The sequence below is a fragment of the Symphalangus syndactylus genome, chromosome 12 (genome assembly GCF_028878055.3).
Source record: "Symphalangus syndactylus isolate Jambi chromosome 12, NHGRI_mSymSyn1-v2.1_pri, whole genome shotgun sequence".
Taxonomy (NCBI): domain Eukaryota; kingdom Metazoa; phylum Chordata; class Mammalia; order Primates; family Hylobatidae; genus Symphalangus; species Symphalangus syndactylus.
The window spans coordinates 94,919,555-94,946,976 of record NC_072441.2 but is presented as its reverse complement, the minus strand read 5'-3'; the positions used below and the strand labels follow the sequence as shown (position 1 = coordinate 94,946,976).

At 41.3% G+C, this 27,422-nt stretch overlaps 1 protein-coding gene and 1 long non-coding RNA gene across 5 annotated transcripts in view; one reads left to right on the top strand and one right to left on the bottom strand.

The window, feature by feature from the left end:
• The window catches only part of ILDR2 (immunoglobulin like domain containing receptor 2), an 81,651-nt gene that overhangs the window by 35,032 nt on the left and 19,197 nt on the right, over nt 1–27,422 (top strand). For 2 of the 3 annotated variants that reach the window (XM_063625050.1, XM_063625049.1), the window contains exons 4-7: nt 14,846–14,902; nt 17,674–17,820; nt 18,935–19,111; nt 27,257–27,370. In XM_063625050.1, coding sequence (XP_063481120.1) covers nt 14,846–14,902; nt 17,674–17,820; nt 18,935–19,111; nt 27,257–27,370 — 495 coding nt within the window. The remainder of the gene's footprint in view (nt 1–14,845; nt 14,903–17,673; nt 17,821–18,934; nt 19,112–27,256; nt 27,371–27,422) is intronic. The other variant, XM_063625051.1, reaches the window with a different exon arrangement.
• LOC134733991 (uncharacterized) lies at nt 3,093–6,907 on the bottom strand. 2 transcript variants are annotated; one of them, XR_010117438.1, is made up of 3 exons: nt 6,771–6,907; nt 6,454–6,658; nt 3,093–3,801 (listed from the first exon to the last, which is right to left on the bottom strand). It is a non-coding gene; the product is annotated as an uncharacterized lncRNA (long non-coding RNA). The 2 variants fall into 2 exon arrangements; XR_010117439.1 differs by having other exon boundaries at nt 6,540–6,658.

Below are 27,422 nucleotides of genomic sequence, written 5' to 3'. Positions count from 1 at the left end.
AATCTAAACTCGTTGCGGTGGAAGCAGCCTGTCTATGAAACACAGACATGCTAGGGCTCTTGGTAGGGAAGAAACGCATCATTCTGTTTTGTTCAACATTAGAGATGTTCAAAGCGTGATAAATTTGTCATGGAAACTTTTTAGGGCAACACTAGCTGTGTTACTTATTTAAAGGGGTTAGTTAGAAATCTACAAAAAATTTTTCTGAGTCCATAAAGCACTGTATTTACTTTCCAAATACAAAATTCTGAGTCTTTTTTGTCTTCACATCCCTTTATACAATATTTCAAAATGCTGTCACAGTTGTAAAATTTCTTATTTTGGGATTATTTCATCCTGCTGGCCTATTTGTTAAGTATTCTTTTTATGTGAGACGAGGAGAGCAAGCTGATTTCTGAGTTCATTCCTAAGGAGATGAAGACCTCTGTGGGAAGATAACTGAGACCCACAGTTTGCTAATTATAATGTTCATGAACCGCTGGCTCAGTCATTGAATTTTATATGAGGGATGATTGGAGGATTTGGTCTAGCAAAAGTGGACTTGGAGCAGGGAGCATGAGAAGTGTCTCCAAATATTTGAAGTGAAATTATATAGAAGAGAGAATGGAAACATACTCTGTCTGGCTAGATAAAATGGAATCAGGAGTGGAAGTGACAGGGAGGGAGTCTATTTCAGTGTAAAAGAAGAGCTGGAAACATCTAACATTAACAACTGGAGACATCTAAAGATGGAATAAGTATTCTCAGAAATGAGTTCTATGTCCCTGGAGGTACTTATGCACAGGAATAGGTATTCAGTTAAGTTACTTTTGAGCTTTATTTCTATTCTAAAGTTCTTGGTTTAAAAAGTAGATGAACATGATTGATGTGACTCCCTTGATGAATGAGAAAATGATCTCCCAGGAAATCAATCCTCATGACAGAGAAAAATAGAGTAACAGATTGGTTACAAGAACATGCAGGGTGATTGATGTTCATTCACAAGGAACCCAGAGGAATACACTGCGGTCTTTTGCAGTAGGTCAGGGCTAAGAGGACTAGTCCCTCAAGAGTGAGGAAAAAAACTATTGACAGTGGCTTGAAAGAGTCAACTGCTGTAGCTTTTCTTGGAGATGATCACAAAATGGGGAGCAGAAAACAGGTTGAAATTACAGAAGATTAATTAGTAAGGAAAGATGGGTTAAAGATATAAATTAGAGGCAAAGTTAAGAAGAATTTGGTTTCTTCATTATACTCAGAAAGGTAAGGATGGAAAAGTTGGTGGAGCAAGATTGTGAAGTATCTTATATGCAAGACTAAGAAGTTTGGACTAGATTCTGAAGACTTAGGGGAACCAGTGAAGAAATCTTAACAGAGGTATTGGATTAGATCTTAGGGTCAGAACAATTATTAGCAAGCAGGGTAGGTGAAGTTCCTGTTGACCCAGTTTGGTCAGTTGTCCCCTGCTTAGCCTTTTGAGACCAAGGGCTCTTCATAGTTACTTTATCAAGACACAGAGAAAAATTAATTCTCCAGAGTAAATTAAGATACTGTTACATAAAAGAAGAATAGATGTGGGATGCCAAAAAAACAATATGTGTCTACCAGAGAATGCCATTACTACATCTAGCACAAATACTAATGTACACTGAAAATAAGTTGTAGTTTATAAAATTGTTCTGTAACAATCTTGTAAGGTAGGAGGGCAGGTATTATTTTCCAAATGAAAAAATTGATGTCTGTGTTTTATGACTAATATCCTAGTTAAAAAAGTGTCATCGATCAAACTCAAGTGTTTTGATTCCTAGCCTTATCTCTTTCCACAATACCACATGACCTGTCTGTATGAAGAAGCTATAGAATAAGCTATGTTAAAAAAAAAATGTGGTTACTGCTTGAGGCCGTGGGTAATGTTTGTTACTTGCTCCAGGTTTGCTTCAGTATTTCACTTTATTTCTTAGTCAAACTGCCCACAACCATTGACCAAAGCTCTGACTTCAAATGCATAGTTGTTATTGTCTAGATTGCATTCCTTCCCACTGAGCATGACTCACCCCTCCTTCCACCCTATACATCTGAACCATCCACAAATCGCTATGGCTGGCTCTTTCAGTGGTTTCAGAAATATCCAAAGATATGTGATTCACAGAAATGGGAGGACAACCACTGATTCAACATTAAACACAAAAACTATACTGAACACCCTTTAATGTCTTTTTGATGATTCAGAAGGTAAAGTCATTGTGAAGATGGAAATGCATATGGTGTTTTGGTGCTTTAAGATGACAGTGACAGGTACCTTAGAAATATTTAGACAGTTATTTGGGATCATAGGGCCATATCAGCAGTCACGGAAGATGGGAGTGTCCAGAAATCTGCCATCCAAGATTAGAAATTTGTCTAGGATCAATGGTAAGGACAGTCTGTTTATAATCTGGAACCATGCCACTGTTTGGATAGGAATAAAGTTCCCTGGGGCATCTCCAGCTGGCAGGCAAAGGACTTCACCATTTCAGGAAGGCTCAAACAGGGAAGTTATTTTAAAATCTAAAAGCACCTTGCCTTGTTCTTATGTCTTTCGATGTACAATCTGAGGGCTTGACCCCTTCTTTCTGATGTCCTATGTGGTAGCTTATTTTTTAAAGGCCTTTAATTAGAAAAAGGGGAAAAAGGCCTGGGAGGAAATGTGACTGGCCTGTGGGCCAAGAATAGAATAAGAGGATATGAGGGAAGGGGTGTTTAGATTCACCCTAAGGAAGACATTCCTAATGGTAAATAACAATTTTTGGAAACTATGGATGGTTGAGGGAAATTATAAGAAACTCCTTCTCTGATGAACTTTTAATATGGAACAGGTTCTCTTGTCGGGGATATTATGATAAACAAGATGGTTTTTCAGTATACTTTCTATGATTCTGACTTTATTTAAAAGATCCATAGATGGCAGAATTAATTCCCTATTGAGGGTGATACCTCAAATACTGCTGTTTTGTGTTGTTTTAATATTGTTTCTGTTTTAGAAAAAAAGATACGTGCTTATTGTAAAAATTTCAAACAAAACATTAAAGTACAAAAGAAAGTATCTCCTAAAGATCTCACTATCAAAAGGTAACTGTTGTATTTTTCAGAACTCTTTTATTGTAAGGGATAGAGGCTCAAACTGGCTTAGGGGAACTCTGGTAACAGATAATTTGATTTACGTAACAGATAAATCGGGGGTATTTCTAGCTTCAAGCATGGCTAAGTCCTGGTTTTCAGATTATGTGTTAAAGAATCTCTGTCTCCTCATCTCCATCTCCTGGCTCTGCACTCACTGTGTTAGCATCATTTTCAGGCAGGATCTCTCTGCATGGGGCAGAGATGACGGCCCCCAGCAGATCCACCCTTCCATGGTCTTTAGCACCTTCCATCTCAAGAGGACAAAATGCCTTTTTCCCCATAGTTTCAGTAAAAGTCCTGTTGTTGGGGGTGGCCTGTGTGTGAGAGGACTGTAGTCTACCACCCAACCCCAACTGAACCTATGAACTGAAGGGAAAAGGGAAAAAGAGTAACTTCTTAAAGGAAACTCTGGCAATTTGTTTCCAAATGAAGAAAAGAATGTCAGGCAGGCAAATAACAAACATTAACATTTTGGGGGATTCATCCATTTGTGCTTCTTTATGGTCCAAATGCAATGCTAATCCAGGAGGCCAGAAATAGGTATGGTCCCAGCAGGTCCTTGTGAGTAGGCGCTCATTTGGGATTGAATCTTCCCCACGAATGCAAGCCCACAGAATTGCCTTTGTTTTCCTGTCACGCTCCTATTTTTTCTTCTATCTCCTCCTGCGATTTAACCAGAAGTACGTTATATTATGTAGACAAGTGGTAAAGGAATGGGCAGGCATGTGTGTGTGTGTGTGTCTGTGTGTGTGTGTATTTTAGATCAAATTATTCACAATACTGTGCCTGAAATTGTTATTCTGCTTTAAAATAAACTTCTCCGTCCACTAGTATTAAAAAGCCATATAACATAAAATTAGTGAACTCTTGGGAGGAGACGTCTCAGAATTTGCGATTGACTTTAGTGATGTTTGATGGGAGCATGCATCTTAAGGCTATGCAGAAATGCCCCTGCACCCACCCCTGTGTTACTGCTGCCTCAGTTTGAATCCTGTCCACCTCCCATCCCTGTGACTTCAGTTCAGTCTCTTCAGAAAGGCTACTTGTTGCCAATGCTTCCCCTCCCTCCTTCTCCTCCTCTTTGCCAGCCCCAGCCTGGTGCTGCTAACCAAGGAGATTTGACGATTAAAAGGGCCTCAGCTCCCAGAGTTCCCATGGCAACAGCCTCCTTGGAGGTCTTTGTTGCCTGCTAAAACTTTGATCTCTCAGAGTGGCTGCTGCTGTTTCTTTCTAAGATTTACAAACAGAGGAAGAAGGAAAAAGAATGAGGGAGAAGGAAGAAAAAGTTTTCTCCTGGCAGAAGGGAGAAAAGGAATTAATTACAGAGCCACACTTTCGCCATAAATTTGGAGACTACTTCTTTGGAACATCTTTTGACTTCAGCTGTGCCTACATTTTCATTTGTAAACTCAATTATGCATCAGATATGCTTCAGATTATGCATCAGTAGGGTTGATTCCCCAAAGAAAGCAGAATCATCCTTTCTATCATCAGCAGACACCTGTGTCTTCAGGTTTCCAGAACAGCTGAAATAATTCCATAGTTTCCCATGAGAGATAGAAAACAAATGAGGAGTGGCTTTTCAGGCCTCAGCCCCACTGCCTTTTCTCCCAGCACTCTCTCCTAGCTTTGGCCTGCTCTGCCCTGAGCTTACCTAGATGCCCCTGCTGGTCTTGTTTTTAAAAAGAACCAGACAAAAATGCATTGAAGGGATGGAGGAGAGGGAAGAGCCAGAAAAGTTAGCCAAGTGTCAACTAGAATCTGATTCTGGTTAATGACTGCCAATAATGTTCATTCTACTGAATGAAGAGTGGAGTAGGGCTTGTGGTTCCTTCAAAGATGTGGGATCATGCCTTTCATTCTTTGCAAGAAGCTTCCTTTGGCCTTCAGACCTTTCTACTCCATAATCTCAACCTTGCTCTTTGATAAGGCACCGTGGAGTGGAGTCAGTTCTGCTTCAAGTATGATTTGTATTTAAATTATGATTTTAAAAAATGATTGCTTTTTGCATATTATATCCCTAGCACAGTGAGGATAAAAAATAAAAAAATGACAGCGTCTTGTCTCTATAAAAATTACTGTCTTCTGGTGAAGATAAAAGGTATATTTCTGAAGCAGTTAGAGAACAATACAAGAAAATATTAAAGCTGTATTTGGATATTAAATATGTAGGCCATTGATTCTTAAGAAGGGGCAATTTTTGCCTTTCCAGGAGATATTTGGCAATGTTTGGAGATAGTTTTTGGTTGTCACAACTTGTGGGATGCTGTGGCATCTAGTGGGTAGAGACTAGGGAGGCTGCTAAGCATTCTACAATATGCAAGGCAGCTCTCCCATTCCCCAAAGGAATTATCTGGCTCCAGATAGAAATAGTGCTGAGGCTGTGAAACGGATCTTGACCAAAGGTCTCTCTGTCCACTGTGAACAGCAGAGGCTTCCGGGTCAGGCAGCCCTGGGCTCAGTGCAGCAATATGAACTTGGACAAGTCAATGTCTATGAGCATGGGTTTCCTTAGCTGAATAAATGGGGAGGGGTAATAAAATTTACACAGAAGACCTATTGTGAAGATTAAATGCACAAAGAACTTAGTAAATGTTAGCTCCCTTCTCCCACCCCTTACCACTCCCCACACCACATCGCCAGCGTTTCATCCCTAATCTGAGGGAACCCTCTATAGGGAATTCTACATGTGGGGACTCCTGCTAAAGAGCTGATTTTCCCTTAGCCCATTCCACAGGCAGAGGCTTTAATGGCCATCTGTGAATTGGCAATCCTATTGCTAATAGATTCACATTTTCTCAGTGACATCTGTACTGTGTTTTGCCAGTAGTGACCCTAATCAGCCCAGTGGAAATCTTCCTGCGAGTGAGTTTGAAAGCATTCTGTCCCAGCATGCTATCTTTTGGTTGCTGTTGGAAGCCCCCATTTCTCAGTGGATGACCCTTAGTTAATTGCGGGGTGTTTACTGCCTAACCTAAATACAAGGATTAGGTCACACAGGCCAGGCCATTTGATGAAGTCTGGAGGGGTCTGAAGAACACTGGAATTGAATTAGGATCTGGGTAGGCTTGGGAAGACTTTAGATAGGATGACTTTACAATTTTACAACTTATCATCCAAACTAGGATACTCTTGAGAGTGAAAAGGGAGGACTTTTAATAATTTCTGGCAAGAGAACAGGCATAAACCAGAACTGTCTAGGCAAACTGGTATGATGGTCACCCGTCTTTAGCTGCTGACCACCTTGAAGGGTCTCCATAGATTGAAGAGAACAGAAGATCCAGAGGGCTGGAGGGTAAATTAGTGTCGGCTCACCTCCACCTGCTGAACCCTGCTGCTAGCTGGCATTTCGTTCCTGGGGACCTATGTATGTGCACATACATCTCCATTCATCTACGTACTTGAATCTAGCAAAGGGGCCCAGCAAAGAGATGGGGGTTTGACGTAACAGTTGTTTTCTGAAAAATTTGCCCTAAGATTTTTGAACCATAAATGACGTCGTTCGCGGCCGTTCACTGCCCTGTGTTAAGAGAACAAATGCGGTCTTGCAGGCGCTATTTCCCGTTCCCTAAGCCCCCAGCCACCCCGGTCGCGCCCGCCGCCCCCTCCTCGCAGCCTTTATTCCGCCTCACTATTTTTGCTTCACTTGTTGCTCATCACTGTGGGAGGAAACTCGGCCTTCAATTAGCGCGCATTCCTGGCGGCCCGCGGTTGCCGTGGTTACCCCGGGCAGGAGCCGGAGCAGCTGGGTCAGCCGCGCGCTGCATTGTAGTCGGGTGGACCCGCGCCGGCCGGAGCGGGGGAGGAAACGGGGGCGGAGGGCAGGCGCGAGAGTGGGTGGCACCGAGAAATCGGCTCAGCCCCTGGAAAGAAAGAATGGCAGCTCTTGAAAGCCGGGCAGGAGACAGTTGTCCCATTTTTCTCCAAAGCCAGCTGCCGCTATTCAGGCGTGCAGGTTTGCGTTCACACGGGGGCTGTGCCTCCGACTTTGCTGAATTGGCTTCCCATGAGAGAGTCTGGGAAAGGCCCCATGGCCAACCCCTTCACACTAAGGGGGCTGGCCACGGAGGAAAGGGCAGGAACTCTGACAGTTTGAGACCTACCAAGTGTGTGCCCCTCTGTGTCTGCCTGAGACCGCCAGGGCCTTTGTTGGTTAAAGAAAGTGGCCATTCTTGCTATCTTTGTATCTGTGGTAGTCTGATGGATGGAGCAGTGACTTCAAGACACCACACTGGGCTTCAAGAAACTCACTTTCCCCCTTCCATGACATCCCACGCTCCTCCACTGCATTTTAAAGTCAATCTAGCAGTCTTCTGCATTTCACCTCAGGCCAAGTCGACCATGTTATATTTCTAATAATATTTTGTATTGATTCGCTCTCTGGGGGTGGAGGTTGAATCACTATATCACTTTGTGAAGTCAGATTACTTTGCAATCATTTTTGTTGTTTATTAGTTTGTAGCAGCATGGTGAATGCCTTTTAATTAGCCCACACTGTGTTATGATGTATTCTCAGTGATCATTTTTTTCCGGTTGCAACTTTAAAAGGTGCTGAATATTTCAGTTATCTCCAACATTTCCTACATCCAAAAATTGTATTTTAATTACATAAGTAGAGCAGTAATGCCAAAAACATGAACAAATTTCAGGGTCATTCACTACAAATATTAGGAGACTAAAAAGCAGTTGGTGCACATTTCTAAATGAAGGATAAGCAAAGTTTTGGGGTGGTGAGATATTGGGAAAAATACTGGAATTGGGGTGAGTACACCTGGTTGTATTCCTGGCTTGATCATTAGTGAATTGTGTGACTTGGGGTAAGATTCTTAACCTCTCGGAGCCTCAGATCCCTGAAGCATAGGGTAGAATATGGACTAGATGACCTCTAAGATCCTTTCTAGTTATAAATTCTGATTCTAGGATTCCGTGGGAATAGAAGTCAGCTCCTTAGGCCAAGCTTATAACTACTGCCAAAAACAAAAACAAAAAACAAAAAACCAGCCTCAAAGCACTTATTAACAGTTAATTGTAGATGGTCCAATACTAGTTATTTTATGGATAGAATTCAGTTTCAGAATTATTCTCTTTTAAGACTATAATTTAAAGTGAACTAAAATGTAAAGGACACAGAAAGAAAAAGTAAACATATGAAATGCTTAAGAACATAGTTTATAAATATATATAAAAGAAAGGGGGCTATATCCACATTTGTGATAGTCATAAACTATATTTATTAAATGCATGGTTACCATGGGAATATAGAATAAAAACTGGGATGTGTGTGCCCTTGGGAAATTTCCAATCTATTTGGGATTCCAAATAGCCATAGAAACAACTTAACACTTAAAAGCATAGCCATAGAAACATCTTTACACTTAAAAGGGCCAGAGAAAGGCATCTGTTCTCCTCAAAGACATAGGAGTGAAACATTTTGGAGGGTTAGGAGCTGACAGAACAGGGGGTGGATACAGTACATCCCTGAAAATGGATCTAGGGCATCTGAGGAAAGCTTGAAAGTGGGATGAAGCTGAGATGTGCACTAAACATAAGGGAGAAGAGGGGAACCACACGGAACTGGGGAAGAAAGGCATTCTTCACTGTCCTGAACAGAAAGTTCATCTGTATAGTGTATTGGCAAACCCTAGGAGGACTCCAGTTTAGTAAGTTTAAAGAAATGGAGATAACTCTGCTGTCAGCAGTGGTGTCATAAAGATAAAGGAAATGTTATACTTCCTTTTCCTAAGTTCCAATGCATTAAACAATGTGTTATCAAGTGATTGAGTAAGCAGGTTCTGAAAACAGGTTTGTCCTAAATCCTAAACTTCTGTACCTTCCATTGTAACGTTGAAGGCTTGGAAATGATTAGAGCTTGGATTTAAGTTTTAAGAGTAGAGACCAAAAAGTCTTTTTGGCTGAAATTTTTATGTGTATTATATCTCTGTAATGACTTCCTCAGAAATACCCTAGGATAACTTCAAAAGTGGCAGTGGCAGAAAACAATTGAAATGGGGAATTTTATAGGTAAGATAGGTAAGTTATTTTATTCACAATGCATATTTCTACCCTGATCGTTTAATCCGAAGAGTGTGAATGTGTTTAGCTCTAGAGTTTGTGACAGCATGATATGAAACTGGCACTTGTGTGTGTGCATGTACAAAGTATTAGTATGCCTGATTCGTTTGGTCTATTCAACTTTTTGGTGTGGGGTAGGGTGGTGCTTCTGTCTCCTTAGATAGCAAGATGGCATTTGGGGATATTCCAATGACTGGAGAATGCTCCTGGCATTCTTCCCTGAGTTCAGAAGTGTTAAACATTCTGCAGTATATAGAATAATGCTGCATGAATAAATGAATAGTTCTTTCATATTTTCATTAAAAGCCTACTTCCACCTGAGGTTGATAAAGTCACTATAATGAGCAGCAAATCAGAAATCCAGCAGCAAATCAGAAGTCCCTGCATACTGAACAAGGGGATTTGCTATTGGAAACACTTCAAGTTCCTGATGGGTGGGTGAGGTGCCTCCTTACGCTGGGCTTCTGGAGATGCCAAGCGTAGAGCATAGTCCCTGCTCTGGAGGGGTTTCCATCTTGCTAGTGGAGGCACTCATAAAAGTAAAGGCACATTGCAGCCACGAGATAACTGCTTTAGTGAAGGCATGTGCAGTGGTCCTAGGGAGCATGGAGGAGGAAGAACCTTCTTAGTGCAGCATTCTTACAGGGCTGTGTCAGAACATATCTCAGTCTTGTGGACTCTGTAGTAAGGAATTGAACAAAGCAGTTCAAATGCTTATCTAAGCAAGGAAAGTAAATCAAGTTTGCTTTGAGGGGGCTAACCTACCAAGAAAAAGGTATAAAAAAAAAAACTTGGGGAAATGCCACTAGGACATAATTTGTTGTGAAATGTGCAAAGATAATGTTCTGAGTAGAAGTGGGAAACCAGGCAAGGAGTAGGTCTCTAGGGAAAGGCCCCATGACCGGGCAGAACCTGATGTCAAAAATGCAAAGAGGGCTGATGAAAACTAATTTGGTGGGAAGATTTAATAGGTCTTGTGGCACAGAAGCAGATAACTAAAGCTGAGTTCTGTGTGGGCTAGACTGTGAGCATCTCAAGTGTCTCAAGGGAACACATCTTGTCCCCTGTGTCTCCACCTAGCTAAATATAAATTTATTTGTTGAATGAATGAATGATGAATGAATAAATGAGAGACATTCCAACAGTGAGCTGGTTTGCAGGAATGTGTACAAAGAGTTCAGTTGAGGATAACTTCAAGTGGCAGTGGCAGAAAACAACTGAAATGGGGAATTTTATAGGTAAGATAGGTAAGTTATTTTATTCACAATGCATATTTCTACCCTGATCACTTCATCCGAAGCGTGTGAATGTGTTTAGCTCTAGAGTTTGTGACAGTATGATATGAAACTGGCACTTGTGTGTGTGCATGTACAAAGTATTAGTATGCCTGATTCGTTTGGTCTATTCATGTGGAAATTTCTTAAAAGTAATGGGTTCTGCAAGATTTGGGGGAAACTGTTTGAGTGCTTACATAAAAACTGTATTTTCCACTGATAGTTTGAGCTGTGGTTTGAAAAGAGTAAATGTGGCCTTCTATTTGCAGGGCTTGCTTTCCATCCTTTCCTCAGGCATTAAAGTGACTTGTAATTGCCACTCTTAAACTGAATCCTGGAAGAATGACAGCGATTTACAAGTTTGGTAAAGTGCTGCTGAAATCTGGAATGTATTTACTGCAATTGTTTAGACTCTCTAAGATCAGGCCTTCATTGGATATGATAGAAGAAAAGATAAAGCATTTCTAACTAGCAATAACATTCTTAGGAATTGTTAGGGAAGAAGCTGGAAATGGAATATTTTCAGAAATATAAGATTCCAGCATAAATCCACTTTTTAAAATGCCTTTAGGTCCAATAAAATGTAAGTAATGGTGTAAAAGCTATAGAGCTTTGCACCGTCTCTGCTGTTGACATGATATATTGGGATTGTCTGCTCTCCCAAAACGCCTACTGTATTTTGAATTCTGAAGATATTTAATTTCACCCACTTTACTGCACATATCACCTACACTACCCTGCGGCTAACACTACACAGGTGCGTTATGGGAAGCACTCACCTTCTGAAGCATCAGCTATTGACTGTTGCTTCAGGGAGTATGAGAAGCTTGATGTATGTCTTCCTGTTGGAGTGACAAGCTTTGTGAATCACCTGTCCATATGTCTGATACACCCTTTCCTTATTTTAATTTTTTCCATTACAAAAGTAAAAAAGTCTAAAGTAAAAAAATGCAGGTTCCTTCACTGTTCTTCCATGCTGCTCATTCTAGCTCCCTAGAAAAAAGAAGGGCTAACAATTTGGTGCGTAATGCTATTGTTACCAATTTTAATTTGAACATAGGTGACTAGATCTTGTATTTACTATCATTCTGTGTGTGGAAGTAATGTTAGAACACCATTAAGGTAACCTAAACAGCCTATGGGGAAATGCAGCTTTGTGTTTTACCATCCCATAAATTTATGTGTGTGTGTATACCTTTCAGAGGTTGCAAACTCATGATTTCTGGGCTCTATGCAGCCTGCAGACATATTGTGTATGGCTCACCCAGTGTTTTAAAAATAATGAATTGGTTGCCAACATTTGAAAATCAAGTTATTTCACATAAAATCTGGGGCCTGGAAAATACTGAAAAATAGGATGATCTGAAACCCTGAAGACACATTTCTATGGGGCCACAAGTGGCTGGAGGTGACTAGTGGCGGCCTCCTAATGACATATCTAGCTACTCCCTGTTATATCTGGCCAGCTGCACTCATTTGCATTACCTGCTGGTGCCCATAGACGTTTGAGTTTTTAACTCCAATCACTGAGTATCAGATTTGGGAACTAAAAGTGATATAAATAGAGTGACCATATAATTAATTGTCCAAACTAGAATACTTTGAGAGTAAAAAGGGGTGCCATTAAAAATTACACCTGGACCATAGACATAATCCACAACTGTCCTAGACAAACCAAGATAGATGGTCTTTCTGTTTGTAAACTACTCCATTCAACCCCTTCATTTTACTAATGAAAAAACTGAGACCCTGAAAGGGAAAGTAATTTGCCTGTAGTAATCACCAAGTGAAGTAATGATAAAGTTGCCTTAAGTATTCTGACTCCCAGTTCACTGCTTTTTCCAATATAACATGCTCTATATAATATGTATAAGCACCACATCCTCCTTGAATGTATGGATTCTTTTTTCTTTTTTTGTATAACAAGGATGGCCTTTACTTTAGTTTCCAGTACCTTGTCCCTCATTTCCATCTCAGACCTTGTCAGAACGGTACTGGATTCTTATAGTTAATTAATTATCACAGTCAGTTTGCTATGGGAGCCCACAAATTGGTAGCTTATAACATCAATGACATTTCTATCATGAATTTAAGTAATGATTTGGACCATAGCATATCCAGAGATGTTTAAAACATTGGTAGTCTTGAGAAGTGGAGAGTAAACACTAGCAAAGTTTCTGATTTTACAAGATACACCAAGATATATATTTACAAGTGCTAATTATGCAGATTGAAAAAAAACACAATAAAAATCCACCATCAAGTACATATCTGACAACTGGATTGCTAAAAAAACAGTATGTATTGACTTCTTGATCATTGATTATTGCCTGGTCTTCAAGAAATCTCCAGGAGCCCAAATTCCCAAATCTTTGACTAGGTGTTTATTACCTCATTGAGTTTCCAAGAGATATTTTTATAGAGAACACTCAGAGAAGACCAATGCATGCTGTCTCTTAATCCCTTTCTCAAACTTTGGCCCCAAATCGTTACTAGTTTCCTACCCTAGGGAACTGCATAAGCCTTAGGGGCACCTCTTAGTCTTTTATGAAGGCTTAGGTCAAAGACTAGCCTGAGAAGACACCTTTTTCCAATGTCCCACTTGACTCCTACTTGTCCTTCCAAGAGACCTTGCAAGCAGCAGAGCAATCTTACCATGTCAGCTGCATGAGATGGGGGACAGAAAGAAGGAAGCTGTATTTGCCAAGGCCAAAAGCAGAGTTGGCCTAAGTCAGCCATCCCATACTTCCTTACCTTGGAATATACTCTGGTCTTAGCTTTTTAAACATGGGACCATCACCCACATAGACTAGGACTCATGTTACCACACTGGCCTTGTAGAGTTGAGGAGAGCCAAGAAAAAGTGAGCAAAGACCCCTCTACCCTGCTCACTAAATCTTGCCCCAGCTCCAGCATACTCCCCTAGTGTCCTGAAGGAGCCCCTTTTTCTTTGACCTTTGTCAGAGCTTCTTTTCTGTGGGTGACTTGATAGAGGAAGGGACAAGTGACCAACCATGACCTTAGATTTAAAATATGAACCACACACATGAGTAACCTTTTCTCTAATGCACCTCGACAAACTTTAACATGAAGGAATTATTTTCTAAATGAGCCATATCTATATGCATGAAACAGATCGCCAGAGCTGTGCTGTCCAATAGCAACATGTGTCTACTAAGTCCTTGAAATGACAATATTTTAGTGATAGTCACATAAGCTAAAAATAGTATCACATTAATTTCCTTTGTTTCTTTTTACTTTTTATAGTACTTCCTAGAAAAGCTAAAATTATCCACATTGCTTGCACTATATTTCTGTTGGATGGTGCTGTTCTAGAGGTATATGTCAGGTACCTAAATGAAGTAGAATTCAGTTGCATGTTTAGGTGCTACAGTGACTTTTTACCATCATCACAAGTCTGAAAGGAGGGAAATTTGCTAGTTGTTTACAGTACTACTAGTTTATTAGCAAGGCTTCAGTGTGGTAGAGATATAATGTCAGGGGCAGAAGTTCATAACAGGACTTCACCTTGATATGAGAACATGATGAAAGCATTCATCATGTCTTTCTGTAAATCAGGCTAGTTTTAAAACGGACTAATCTGCTCCCTTACGTCTTCCAGCCTCTTGTTTCCTGCACAGCTCTTTGCTTCCCAGAGCCCTTGAGGGGCACCTGTTCTGACTCCAGCTTTTAAGTTTCTCTGCCATATTATGCAGAAGGTACTTGGGTCCATATAATGCCAGCTGTGGGTGCCATATGGAAAAGCCATACCATCTACATATGTACAGTGTATTTCAGAAGCCAGAAGGAGTGTAGAGGAATGTGTAACTGATCTAGTTTTATCTTTCCCTTGCCTTTGAAAATTTTAATCATTGAAATATCTTTAGGCCGCAAATAGAATCATGTAGTGAGATAATTCTGAGTTAAAACCAAATATGTACTTTTGTTTTTATATGGACATAGGACTGTGTATGGATGTATGAAAATGTAGATTGAACATTTGGATACAGACGGGCTTGACTTTCCAATGAAGTGTATGGAGATGGATGTATAAATGAATGGAGATAGTGTATGTCAGTCTGCTGAAGCAGAGATTTCCTCCTCCTATAAATAGTTGGAGAGAAAGTTCTGTTTCTGCTTCTGCTTAGTTTAGGTGCAGAGTTCATTTAGATGGCTGCCAAAGATTGACAGAGAAAGTCATTCTCTTGTCTCACCCTAGCTTTGGTGATGTGCTTCTCATACCACAAAGAGCATGCACTAATGGCCCCACATATGGATGGTACCAACTGGAGCCAGGCTTTAGGCTATGTTTTCCTTTGGAATAACCACTTTCCTCCTTCTTTTCCTTCTACTTCTTCTAGGCAGGACAGGGCTGCTTGCTGATCTCTTGCCCAGTTTTGCTGTGGAGATTATGCCAGGTATTCGGTCATTTAATTCTTTATTTGCTTGATTTGCTGTTATTCCATCTGTCTTGCTTCTGCATTAGTCGCTAATTGCTTCTTTACTTTATTGCCACATTTGTCTATATGTCTCTGATCTTTTCTGGGATTAACTAAACCCATTGGAAGGGCTTTTAAATTGCATTCCTTCTGTTACTAGTCCTTAAAAGAATAATGATAATTATAAATAGGCTGAGATGGCAACCCAGTCCTTTGGTGTCAGGCATGCAGGCTCTTTGGCAATCTCCATGCCCATTTCAGTATTTCAGCTGTACCCATATACCTAAAAGTATTTTTAATAGAATCAGTATTTGTCTGCCTTCCTTATTTCCTAAGTTATATGTTTACCGATTCATTATTGTACAACTGTGTTACTCTGAATTGCCTTTTATAACATCATCAAACTTTTTTTTTCAAACCTTACGAAAGCTATGTACCCCTCCTCCCTTGAAAAATACACATTTGCAGACCTACATTACTTTGTACACAATTTCAGGGACTTATTAGTCCCTTCGAGTCCCTACGGGTCCACGGACCATATGTGAAGGACATCTGGGACAAATATGCATTTCTGTCTTTTTATGTACCTTCAGTTGAATCCACCAGCCTAGACAAACCAACATCAGTTTGGTCCACAGTTGAGGGAGGCACAGAGAGAAGCAAGAATGAACCGTGGGGAAGAACATATCTAAACTCAAACAGTAGGAAAAGGGATGATTTAGTCTTGTCTTGGAGGGTTTCTGCCAAAGTTTTAAGAGCTGCCTAACAGCAACAGAGATACAAAATATCCCCAGGTATTGGTTTTTAGCTTAATTCAAATTTTTAAAAACATCCAGAGTCTTCACCATTGAGCTTCACTAATTATTCATCTATGAATTCTAGTCCCTTTCCATAAGGTGGCCAACCCAAACACAGACATTCTTTTTACTGATGTTGCTCCCAAGGACACAAATGTATGCCTCTTTGTAATCCCCTTATCCAGAATTCCCTCAATTTGTAAGCATTTGTTCATCACAAAAACAATGTTACATTGCAGTGCTTGAAACTAGATGTTACATGTCCCAGTCTCAAGAAAGAGTTACTGTGTTTTTCATATCTGGCCCTATATGGCTAAATTTCCCTCCCTTTGATTCCAAGAATCCTTTCACAGATAATATTATTTTGTTTCTCACATATAACTTTCCAGTCTTATCCTTGACTGCTTGACCCAAGTTGTAGCCACCACTTCATACAGCTCATCTAAACCTAAGAGCTCATATCTATCTCAGGCTACATTACATTATTGTGCTGTTACTAAGGCTTAGGCCAAAGCTTTCTGCTATCGATTGTCCTCAGCATGAATGCTCTCCAGACCACTCCAGCCAGGCACAAGGCCTTCCCATTCCCTCACTGAAGAGAGGTTGACCTGTTTAATTTGAATGTATTTCAGAAAGATTAGTGAGGAGGGACATTCAGGAAACATGTTGTTTGTTTCCTCTCTGAGGAAATTATGATCTAAACAAAGTCATTTTGTTAACCATTATTATACAACCCATTATTTAATAAAAATATCATATTCTCAAGCTCCCAGGAATGTCCATTTAATTGAAGGAATATTTAATAATCAAAATCTAAGAAAAACAATGTGAGCTTGAGGTTCATTGTAAAGGGATTTGGGATAGATGGCTTTTAACCAAAATGAATTGCTTTAGTCGTTTTGGCTTTTAAAGGAAAGCATGGCTCTCCCCAGTCTGTCCAGGCTTCCAGGGGGAGGTTGGGTCCTATAGCCAAGTCTCTAAAGTATGATGCCGAGACAAGTCATCTGAGGGCCACAGTCATTTTTATCTAAGCCACTTGCAATTTGTTTCCTTTCTCTTAATCTTTTGGATGGGCAAATGAAATGGAATTCACATTCAGCTTCTGGCAGAGCTGTGAAAGAGGCGGAGTTAACAAACATACCCAGATATACATGTCAGCCTTGCCATTTATCCAAGCTCAGAGCCACTTGAGCCCTTGGCTAGGTTGGCTGCCTAGCATGGGCAGCTTCAGTGTGATCAAACCAAACTCACTCTCTGTTCATGGGGACAGTGTCTTCTCTATGGAGACCACGTCTCTAGTTTTCTCTAGCCATGGATTGTTGTCCTGGTATAAACAAAAGGTTTGGATCTCAGCACTGGTGCTGAGTACAGGAAAGGTGTTCTAGGGGCAATCAGCAGGGAAAGCAGGTGAATACATTACATAAGGGGCCTGGAACCACCTAACTATAAACTACATCTAGACTCCTAGACATAGAGACCGTTTCCTCAGGACTTAGACTTTTATAGAGAGGATTAACTTGACAAAAAAAAAAAAAAGTATTCACAGAACCCACCACTTCATAGCCCAGCAGACAAGGTTCTCCCTCCCCCAAGCCACGATTCTTTCAGTTCTGGTCCCATCCTTATTCTGACACTACGGTCAATAGTGTAAAATAAATCCTTTCCCCAGTATAGGACTCTGAAATCCCCACATTGTTTTGTGCTGGTTATTACATGTACCCAATATAACATAGATAACCTTCTTTCCCTCTTCTCCATTCCCTGGAACTGAGGGTCTGCACTCCTCACTCTCAGAGTTCCTCTTGAGTGTTGGGGCTCTGTCTCCTGTTAAGAGAAGCTTTCTTCCCTAGGTCCCTCCTCCTCTCCCCCTTTCACCGGGAGATGCCAATCAAAGTGCACCCTGCCCTGGAGGTGGGCTGCCTCGAGTGTGGATTTCTTTGTGTATCCTTCCAGAGTGGGTGTTTGTTGGCCTGGTGCTCCTGGGCGTCTTCCTCTTCTTCGTCCTGGTGGGGATCTGCTGGTGCCAGTGCTGCCCTCACAGCTGCTGCTGCTATGTCCGCTGCCCATGCTGCCCAGATTCCTGCTGCTGCCCTCAAGCCTGTGAGTACAGTGACCGCTGGGGAGACAGAGCGATCGAGAGAAATGTCTACCTCTCTACCTGACAGCTGTGTGCACTGGGTTCCTCCTCCACCTCCTGTCCTGCCACCCCCAAGATTGGACATTCCAGACTCTCTTCTCCACTGGGTGCCTCTGGCCTCAGGGATGACCATTCTCATTTGCCTTTTCACCTATATACACCTCTCCACACTTCTTATCCATATCTATCACTCCATGCATTTGGAATTCTCATGGACACTATTGATAAAATGGAAGGGCAGGTTTGGCATGGTGAGGTTGTGGGGTAAGACTGTTCCCTCTCCCTGGGGCATTCAAACTAGAGGAAACCTTCTCTGGTCATTCCCTTCCCATGCAGAGAACCTCCTTTTCATATAAGAAGAGTGTGCAAACTGTGGCCTTTGGGCACCCACCCAGCCACAGATTTGTTTTATTTACTCCCATGATGACATGGGCCACAATAGGGCCTAGTTCTTATTTGAGGATTCACAATTTTTACCTTACTGGCCAAGCCCATATAGACATTAAGTTTGGTACCCCTCCCATAAACCAAACACATCTTGAAAGAGAGAGGCACACCAGGTATCTTTAGTGTCTTCAGGAATAAAGCAGTTTCTAGAAGACTCAGGTTATTTGCTCTGCTTTTGAAATCACAGAGCAAGGACTATGTGCAAGCCCATTACTTGCTTTCCTTCTCAAGAGAAGGTTCAGGATCCTCCTTGAAGCAGCCCTGTGCAGTCCCTGTGCTAGGCTGCCTCCAGAGGGGCCGAGGCAGCCTCCAGACAGTGTGGGTAAGAGTGGGCTGCTGCCGTCACTGGGGATGCTGCTGTGACAGCTCCCAGAACCACTTAATTACTTAGTTGCCAGGTACTAAACATTGTAATTCCTTTTGTCGTTGCCGTTTGGTGGAGCTGGAGAGTCCAAGGGAGTGGGGGAGAGTGATTCTGATGAATCAGTTCAGTTCTAGAAGAACAAATGCTCACACATGCACATACACACATCCAGGAGCTCCCTGAAGTGCATCCTCAGGGATTTTTGGTGTGAGGGTTGTGGAGGGTGGGACGACGTAATCTCTCTTGCTCTTGATCTCCCTCCACAGTGTATGAAGCAGGGAAAGCAGCAAAGGCCGGGTACCCTCCCTCTGTCTCCGGTGTCCCCGGCCCTTACTCCATCCCCTCTGTCCCTTTGGGAGGAGCCCCCTCATCTGGCATGCTGATGGACAAGCCGCATCCACCTCCCTTGGCACCAAGTGACTCCACTGGAGGAAGCCACAGTGGTAAATGTAGTTCCAGACTGCCCTGCCCCATGCTTGTCTCGGGCCCCCACAGTGGTTCCTTGTTAAGAACAGTCAGTTCAGTGATGTGTCTTTGGAAAATAGTTTTCTCCGTTCCAGAAATGGGATCCTTCCAGCTATGTCAGATATCTTTTAGGGTACATGTCATGCTTTCCAAGGGCTGCAGGACATTGCTGACCCCTGCCTCCTCCCTAGACTCCTCAATTACTAGAACTGTAAGAAAAGAGACAAGGTAGCCCTTGAAGGTTCATTATTCAGTTAGCAAATAGTTGTTTCATCCCTACCTACAGGAGTCCACTACTACTATGAGGGCCTGCAAGAAGTGTAGGACATGGTTTCTCTGACAAGCAGCATGGCCTGGTCAGGGAGAGAATGGACCTTTATTAGGATAATCAGATGCTAAAGAGTATGCTAAAGACAATGAAAGAACTGGACTGGTCACAAAATCTTCAGGGAGGAGGTGAAATTTGAGCTGAGCCTAGAGGAATGAATAGGATATAGGAAAGCACATTCAGGGGCTGCTGAGCACCCCAAGTGGGAAGGTCAGCATGATGAAATCCCAGAGCTGGGAGAACACAGTGTGAGTATGTGACAGTGTCCAATTTGTCAGATTGGCTGGAAGAAGGTAGAAGGATATGATGGAGCCAGATTGGGGAGGGCCTTGAAACCCCTCCAGAAGATCTGGGGCTTGGAGTGAGAGCCACTGTGGGCAGGCTCCTGAGGGCAGAGGTGGCACCATGACAAAGGGAGTGGCAAGTGGGAGACAGTGGAGCCAGAGACCATGAGCTAAGGTGTGGTTGAAGTGGTTGAGATATGTGAGCATCTAAATTATGATGGAGACAATGGGAGCGAAATGTGTGGGTAAAGCTGAGAGACACTTTGAAAGAAATAATGAGATATTGGGGAATGAAGGAAAAGGAGGCTTCAGGATGACCCCAAGTTGTCTAGATCATAGATCATAGACGTAATTGAAATAAGTCGTAAGGAGAGCTGATTTAGCTGAAGGTTAGCCCCATTTGAGGCACTATAAATTTGTGGTTATAGTCAGGGGTAGGTAGGAGGTATAGGTGGAGGGGCAGCGTAGGGTGGAGAGGTGAAAGGGCATTAAAATATAGCTCTTCTGGGGGCATTTGGACAGGATTACAGGGTAGTGAAGGTTGGAAGTGTATGTGCTATAGATTTAGAAGGTTATTTTTAAATCCCTAGATGTAGATGAGCCGCTGGGGTTGGTAAAACAGACATTTCTTCCCTGGAGGTATCTGGACTGCCTCCAATGTGAAGTGGGGAAGGGTATCTAGCCCACCTAATGAGCTGCCAGTGCCTGATTGTAGAATGAGTGGCTATCCTCAGTGAGTAATTAGGATTTGTATTTTTCTCTCCCAGGAGCTATTAGTAGAATTCTGACATCTGATACAGAATGAGTCACAGACTGAGAAGTAAAAGTTAATGATCAGTGACACACAGGGAATTAGAGAAATAAAGACGATATAATCCATTTCCATGAAAGATAAAGTGGGCAAAAGAGACATTAGTGGAACTTATCTCATACTCTTTATTTGTCTTTTTTCTAATCTTTCTTCCCACCAGAATCCTTTCCCCCTTATTTTTTATTTAATGGATTATCTAATAAAACTGTTCTTATTCATAGAATAGCAAATACTTGCTCTCTCTCATTTTCTATCTTTTTCCAGTTTCTCTTTGTTGCAGTTCAACCATTTTGGTCTCATTCTGCCATACTAACCAATTGTAATTAGAAGTGGCATTAAAATAGGAAAATATTTCACATAACAAGAAATGTCAAGGTAAGGTAGTTCCAGGGTTGGTTAACAGAACAGTTCAGGTGGCAGCCCTGAAGGACCTAGTTCCTTCTGTCTTTTCTTCTGTTATCCTGAGCACATCCCCTGTCCTCCTCAACTGGCTTACCTCATGATCTCTTGATGACTGCATAGTTCCAGGTAATTAAGCAAATTCAGAGATTGAAAATGGTATTCTCTTCCTTGTACCACTTTTTTCAAGAGTGAGAAAAACTTTTCCAGCAGACTTTCCCTTTTAGTTTTATCAGCAAGAATTGGGCTCATGCCCATTCACAAACAAAATTGGCTTGAACTACTCAAGACGCACCTCTTAGGCCTAAACAACTATTTACTTTGGAAGTGAACAAAATCACGGTTCTGTTAGCAAGGAAAAAGAGGAAGGGTGGCAATCAGTGTCACCGCAGCTAGTCTGGCCCATGCTGTCATGGTCTGGTTGGTGGAGCCAGGACAGACTTCTTCATGATCCTCACCAGGCATGCTTCTGTACTCATGGTCCCATGGGGAGTGTTAGTAATGGTGTTTGGCTACTCCTCCTTTAGCAAAGGTGGCTTATGCCAGTGTTCCATGTAGATTATTCTTTAAAGAACATTAAAAATGTTAAGAAATGTTAATTTACAAAAATGTCAATTTAGCCTATTTTATATTTATGTACTACTTCAATTTTAGGGTAATTATTTCACAACAGTAATTTTTCAGATTACATTTGTACACAATAGTCTTTTGAACACTGTGTGGTTGAAAAGGGCATCTTTGATGAACTATATATAGTATAGCCAGTTGGTTCCTGAACGGAAGAGGTAAGAGGCACTCTAGTTCCTTCTCCCATTCTTCATGGCAGCTACTTGAGACCTTGTTACCAAGCAAGAAGACTGCCTGCTCCTGTGCTGCTCTGGGTCCATCCCTTTGAGCTTTGTCAAGGCTCTCTCTGTGTTGAATACCCACACTCCGCCCTGTTCCCACCTCACATCTCCATTCTTTTCGTCTTTAGTGACTCCTTCCTGTCAGCATTCAAAATATGCTAAAGTCTCTCCCATTAAAATACAACAATTCACAAAAATCCTGTGGTCCTCAGACGTTGCTTTCCTGTCCCTTTGCTCTTCTTCACAGCCAAACTCCTTGAAAGAGTTTTGAATATTAAATGTTTCCTTTCCCTCTGCTCTCACCAACTCCCCGGCTCCCTTCCATCTTGCTATTGCTTTCACCATTCCAGAAACCAGCTCTTGCTAAGATTGTCTGATTGCTAAATTTAATGGATGCTTTTCAATCATTACCTCCCTTGACTTCTCAAAAGCATTTGCCACTCTGAGGCACTCATCTTTCTTTGCCTTTCTCAGCACTGCACTTTGTAATTTTTCTTACCTATCTCCGTGTATGCTGGGTGTTCTTCCACTGTGCATCCTCCAGATGTTCCTGTTTTGTTTGAGGTCCTCTCCCTGGGAAACCTTATTCACTCCTGTGGCTTCAGTCATCATCTATATGCTGATGACTTCTGATCATTATCTCCAGCCTCTCTTTTGCTCTTTAATACTGTATATCCAGCTGTCTTCTGGACATCTCCACCTGGGTGTTTTGCAGGCATTTCAACCTCAGCCCCTAGGAAATTGAATTAATCTGCTGCTTCTTCATTTCGAACCAGCTTCTACATATCTTATCTCAGTGGATGGCATTATTGTCCACCTTTTAGCCCAAACCAGAAGCAGAGACTTCATCCTTATCCCTTCCTTCTCCCGCACTTCCCTCATCCAATTGGTCACCAAGTCCTTTAGATTGTAACTCAAAATAACCTTGAGTTGGTTTCCTTTCCTCCATCTCTACTGAAACTGTCCTAGTCCTTGCTGCCATTACCTCCCACCTTGCTTAACACAATCATCTCCCACCTGGTCCTTCCACATCTACTCTGCTTTGCTCTAATCCATTTTGTTTCCACATCTACCTGTCCTCCACCCATTCTTCATGCAAAAGAATTGAGTAGGCAAGTAGGGTTTTGAAATGTCATTTTCAAAATTAATAAGGATGTGTATCTATATATATGCCTACTGTATGTATACAGAGAATATGCAAATTGTAAGAATCACTTCTCCCACAGCTGAGCTGCTGTCACCTTGGGGGTGGAATCTGGCAGCTGTTCCATCATCCATAAACAGCTTTACTTAGCTTATTAAGATAGGACAGGAAGAACAAGGCTATATCCATGAGTATCTGCCTCAGAGACTTCTTTTGCAACTTTTACAAGTTGGATTTTGGCTGTAATGGGGAAATTAGCTGAAAATTACCTAAGCCTTAATTGGGTCAAAAGTATCAGCAAAAATCCTTTAACAATAAGAATTTTTAAAATTATAGTTTGGCATCAAAGTGAATATCCCAATATCCCCTCTCCAGTGAAATTGAAGTTGGCAAGGCTAATAAATTAGAGGAGGTGAAGTATGAAGAGCCACAGCAACCAAATGACTTGGGCCAGACTGAACTTGAAAACAGATAAATCATCCATCGATCTTAAATTGAACATCACTGGGGAAAAGTCATTTTCCAAATATGCTGAACTTTGGCCAATAGTCCAGGACATTTCTTATTAAAACATCACCATATGTCCCAGAGAGTTCTGTGATCTTCAGACAAATTACAGATAAAAATCAATTTGACACCATGCTATTTGCTTTCAAATCAAGAAACATTTAATGAATGCCAACAAATTTTACCTGCCCTCAAGGAATTTACAGTCTACCAGGTGGTCGCTGGGGCTTGTAAGTGGAAATAAAATGAGTAAGTAATACAAGGCAGTATATTATAAGATTGATCCATAATGCCAGCTCAGAAAGGAAAATCTCATCCTTGGAGAGTAGGGACCAGGAAAGGTTTTCTGGTGTTTCATATGTTCCTCAGAATATATGTGACATAGAGCTAGAGTCTACCAGGATCAGAGAATAGTTTAGTGTATTTGAACTTGTAGCTTATCATTTTTAAAAAGTCCAATAGCTTTTAAAAGGAGAATTACCCAGGTTTTTAGCTACTGAAACCAAATGGATGCTACTCCTAAAGTCAAAAGATCAATACTTTGCCTCTGTCTTTTTTGACAAATTAGAGGAATTTAGATTTCTGAAGTCATGGGCTGCTGTGACAAAGAAGTCAAGGCTGAAAGTATCCGGTACAGTGGAGTCTCTTTATAATGCCAGCACCGAAGGCAAAACTATCATCTTCATTTGAGGCTATAAATGGTTACTGTAACTTTTCAGGGACATGATAACCTATGCATACACAATCAAATCTGTATCATAATGAGGAGTGTAATTTGTTATAATGACATAGAAAACTATGCTGTAGTCCAAGTGGCAATTAACTGAGGATCCTCCAGCTGCTTCTCAGGGTAGCAACCATCTCTCACCGACTATCTCTCTCTGCCAGGGCACAGCTGGTACATTGTTCCATATAGCGACAACTTTATGGGCCCCCTCCCCCATGACCTCTAGCTCAGTATCACTGAATGTTTACCATAACAGTGCTTCAGAAATTAGAACACCTAGATAAAACCACAGCTCCAGGTAGGGTAGGCCTTTTTCATAATGCCTACAGACATGCTAGTTTTCCTTAAAAAAGAATTAATAATAATAATAATCGTGATACTTACCTAAACTTTTCTACGATCCAAGCCTTTCCCTTCTTGGTCAAAATTCTCCAATAAACCACCCATATGGCCTCATCTGCTATATGTTGTAGTCTCTTATAATATGGTTTCTATTCCCAGTTTCTCCTCATTCATTCACTCATTCCTTCATTCATTACAAACACACATATTTCAAATGTCTACAATGTGCCAGGCTCTATGCTAGGTGCTAAGGATACAGAAGTGAACCTAGTCCTTGCTCTCAGGAAGTTTGCAGTCTAGAGGGGAAAACTCTACTGAAAATGCACTTCTCAAAGAAACCATTAACCCTGCCCCGATTCCCAGGCTGACAGCAATGCAACGAACATTTTTTAAGTTCCCCACTATGTGTAAAGCATGGTTTTAGGCACATGGAGATTCAGAACCGTAAGCATTCTTTTCCTTCAAGAATCTTTGGGAAGATTAGACATTTATACAGATAACTTGAAACAAACTAGAATATATTAAGGGCCATAATAAAATTCAAACTGAATGATTTGTAAGTTAGAGGGAGAGACAGAACTTTTCAAGCTATGAGAATCAAAGAAAGCCCTTTGGCTGAGGCAGCATTTGAGCAGCTCCTGATAATGATAGAGAACTCAAAGTGCTCCACTGATTTGGTCTTAGTTGTCCTCTCATCTTTAAGAGATTATTTAAAGGTTGGGAACTATTCATTGCATTTTATAGACATGAAAACTGAGTCATAGATAGGTCACCATTTCTTTGAGGTCCCTCAATAAATAGCACAGCATGCCTGCACGATGCCCAGTTCCCCACTTCCCAGGCCAGAGTCTCATCCATCAGACATAACTGCCTCCAGAACAGACATAGCAGTTCCATGGGATAATTGCATTTTAATTGAACTGTCTGTACGACTCAGTAAATGCCTCTGTAGAGATGGAAGAATGTTTAGCTTGATAAATAAAATTATTTCTGCTAATCATTGCTTCCACACAAGAGTTATGGATCTAACCTCTGGGAGAAAGTGCCACTAAAAAGTGTGTGCTGAGATTCATTAATTTTTTTTCTAAGTAATTCCACAATTTGAGATGAATGTGGACTGCCCAGTATATTCTCATATAGAAAATCAGTGCACCTGCAAATGGGTGTGTGGGTGACTTCTGTTTTTAGTGCTTGGACTGCAATTAGAGTGCTATGGAATTTTATATTTTAATCTTCCACGTAAATAGCTTGTGTGGGAGGGCTTTGTCCACAGCCAGGGTAACATGGCCAGACACTATACAGCAGGGTTTTCTCTGAATTTACATGCAGTCATATGGTTTCTTTATGGTGTTTGCCCCACTTTGGGAACAGGGAATGTTGGAGTTAGGTCACTAGCTTACATCCCATTGAAAAGTCCTGAATAGCTGGAAGATAGGACCATGCTGTGCAGACCATACAACCCATGGCATAGCTAAAGCAGTTCTTACTCTGGGCTTTCCTTCCTTGTTTTTCTCACCTGTCTCTTCTCACTGCCTCTCTTCCTAGACTCTAGAGAGGCAAGATGCCTAAATATGGTTAAGCTTCCATCAGACTACATGGTTCCAGCCCTGGCACTGCTAAATTTTTCCTGGGCAAGTTATGAAACCCCTCTGACCCAAAATTTCCTCAAACATAAAATATGGCTGATAACAGTACTGTTTTAGGTGATTCTGAGGAACAAATGTCCATGTAAAGTATTCAGCACAGTACCTAGCACATTTTCAGTGCCCAGTAAGTACTGACTAATTACCATTATTTTTCAGTACCCATCCCATCATTCCCTTCTCTCTTTCATTTTTTCCTCTTTCTCTTATCTGTGCATTAGGCCCACTGGTATCTATCACTCTTGGGGCTGGTATTGGGATAGACTGATACTTAAGTGATGTGGGGCTTAAACAGCCTTTGTCTCTGACAATATGAGTGACAGAGATGTAGGAGATGTTGTTCTCTCTCCTACTTTAGTTTTGTTTTTTATTAAGCCCTGAAAATAACAGCTGCTTGTAACCACATCGCAGCAGGTCAAATTAATTGTGTCTAAAACACAGTATTCCTTCTCCTAAAAGGAGAATGCTAAAGAAATAAAATGGAACCATAATTAAAAATCCAGTTTGAATTTTTTTTTGTACTACTATGTATATGGTCTAGAAATTAATATTAGCTGTTATACAAAACTCAGTTTAAGGAACTTTTGCACTATCTCCTAGGTAACTCAAAGTTTTCAGGCCAACTTTGTCAAGGTCCTTGATGTTTGAGTATCTGTAAGTTACCTGTGCTCCCGCAAAGTGAAGGTGGGATCCTCAGACACTAGAGTGACGCATGTCCTCAGTCTAGAAATTGGTCTTTTTTTAGTGTGAATACGCTCCTCCAATGGAATGCAAAAGCGTTGAGAAGATGAGCGCTAAGTGGAGCTGTAGGAGGTCAAAAGATAGGAAGCAGAGGTTAACAAATGACTAAAAATAGACTGTAATGGAATTTTGTCGTTGACCTTTAGGTCCTCCATTCCAGTGGTGCCATCTGATAAAGGGGATCACAGATATGGTCCCATATGTATAAATATAGATTGTTATTTCTGGGTGATTTCAAAAAGAGTTGTTATAATTGGAAACCCTATTTTCTACTTGGTAAAATAAACGGAGGCCTCCTTCTCCTGATATTTTCCTTTTTCAGCTCACCTTCTTGTGCTTTTCTCAACAGTTCGCAAAGGTTACCGGATCCAGGCTGACAAAGAGAGAGACTCCATGAAGGTCCTGTACTATGTTGAGAAGGAGCTGGCTCAGTTTGATCCAGCCAGAAGGATGAGAGGCAGATGTGAGCATCTGTTAGTTTTCTGTGATCTGTGCATTATGCAGGAGTTAGTATG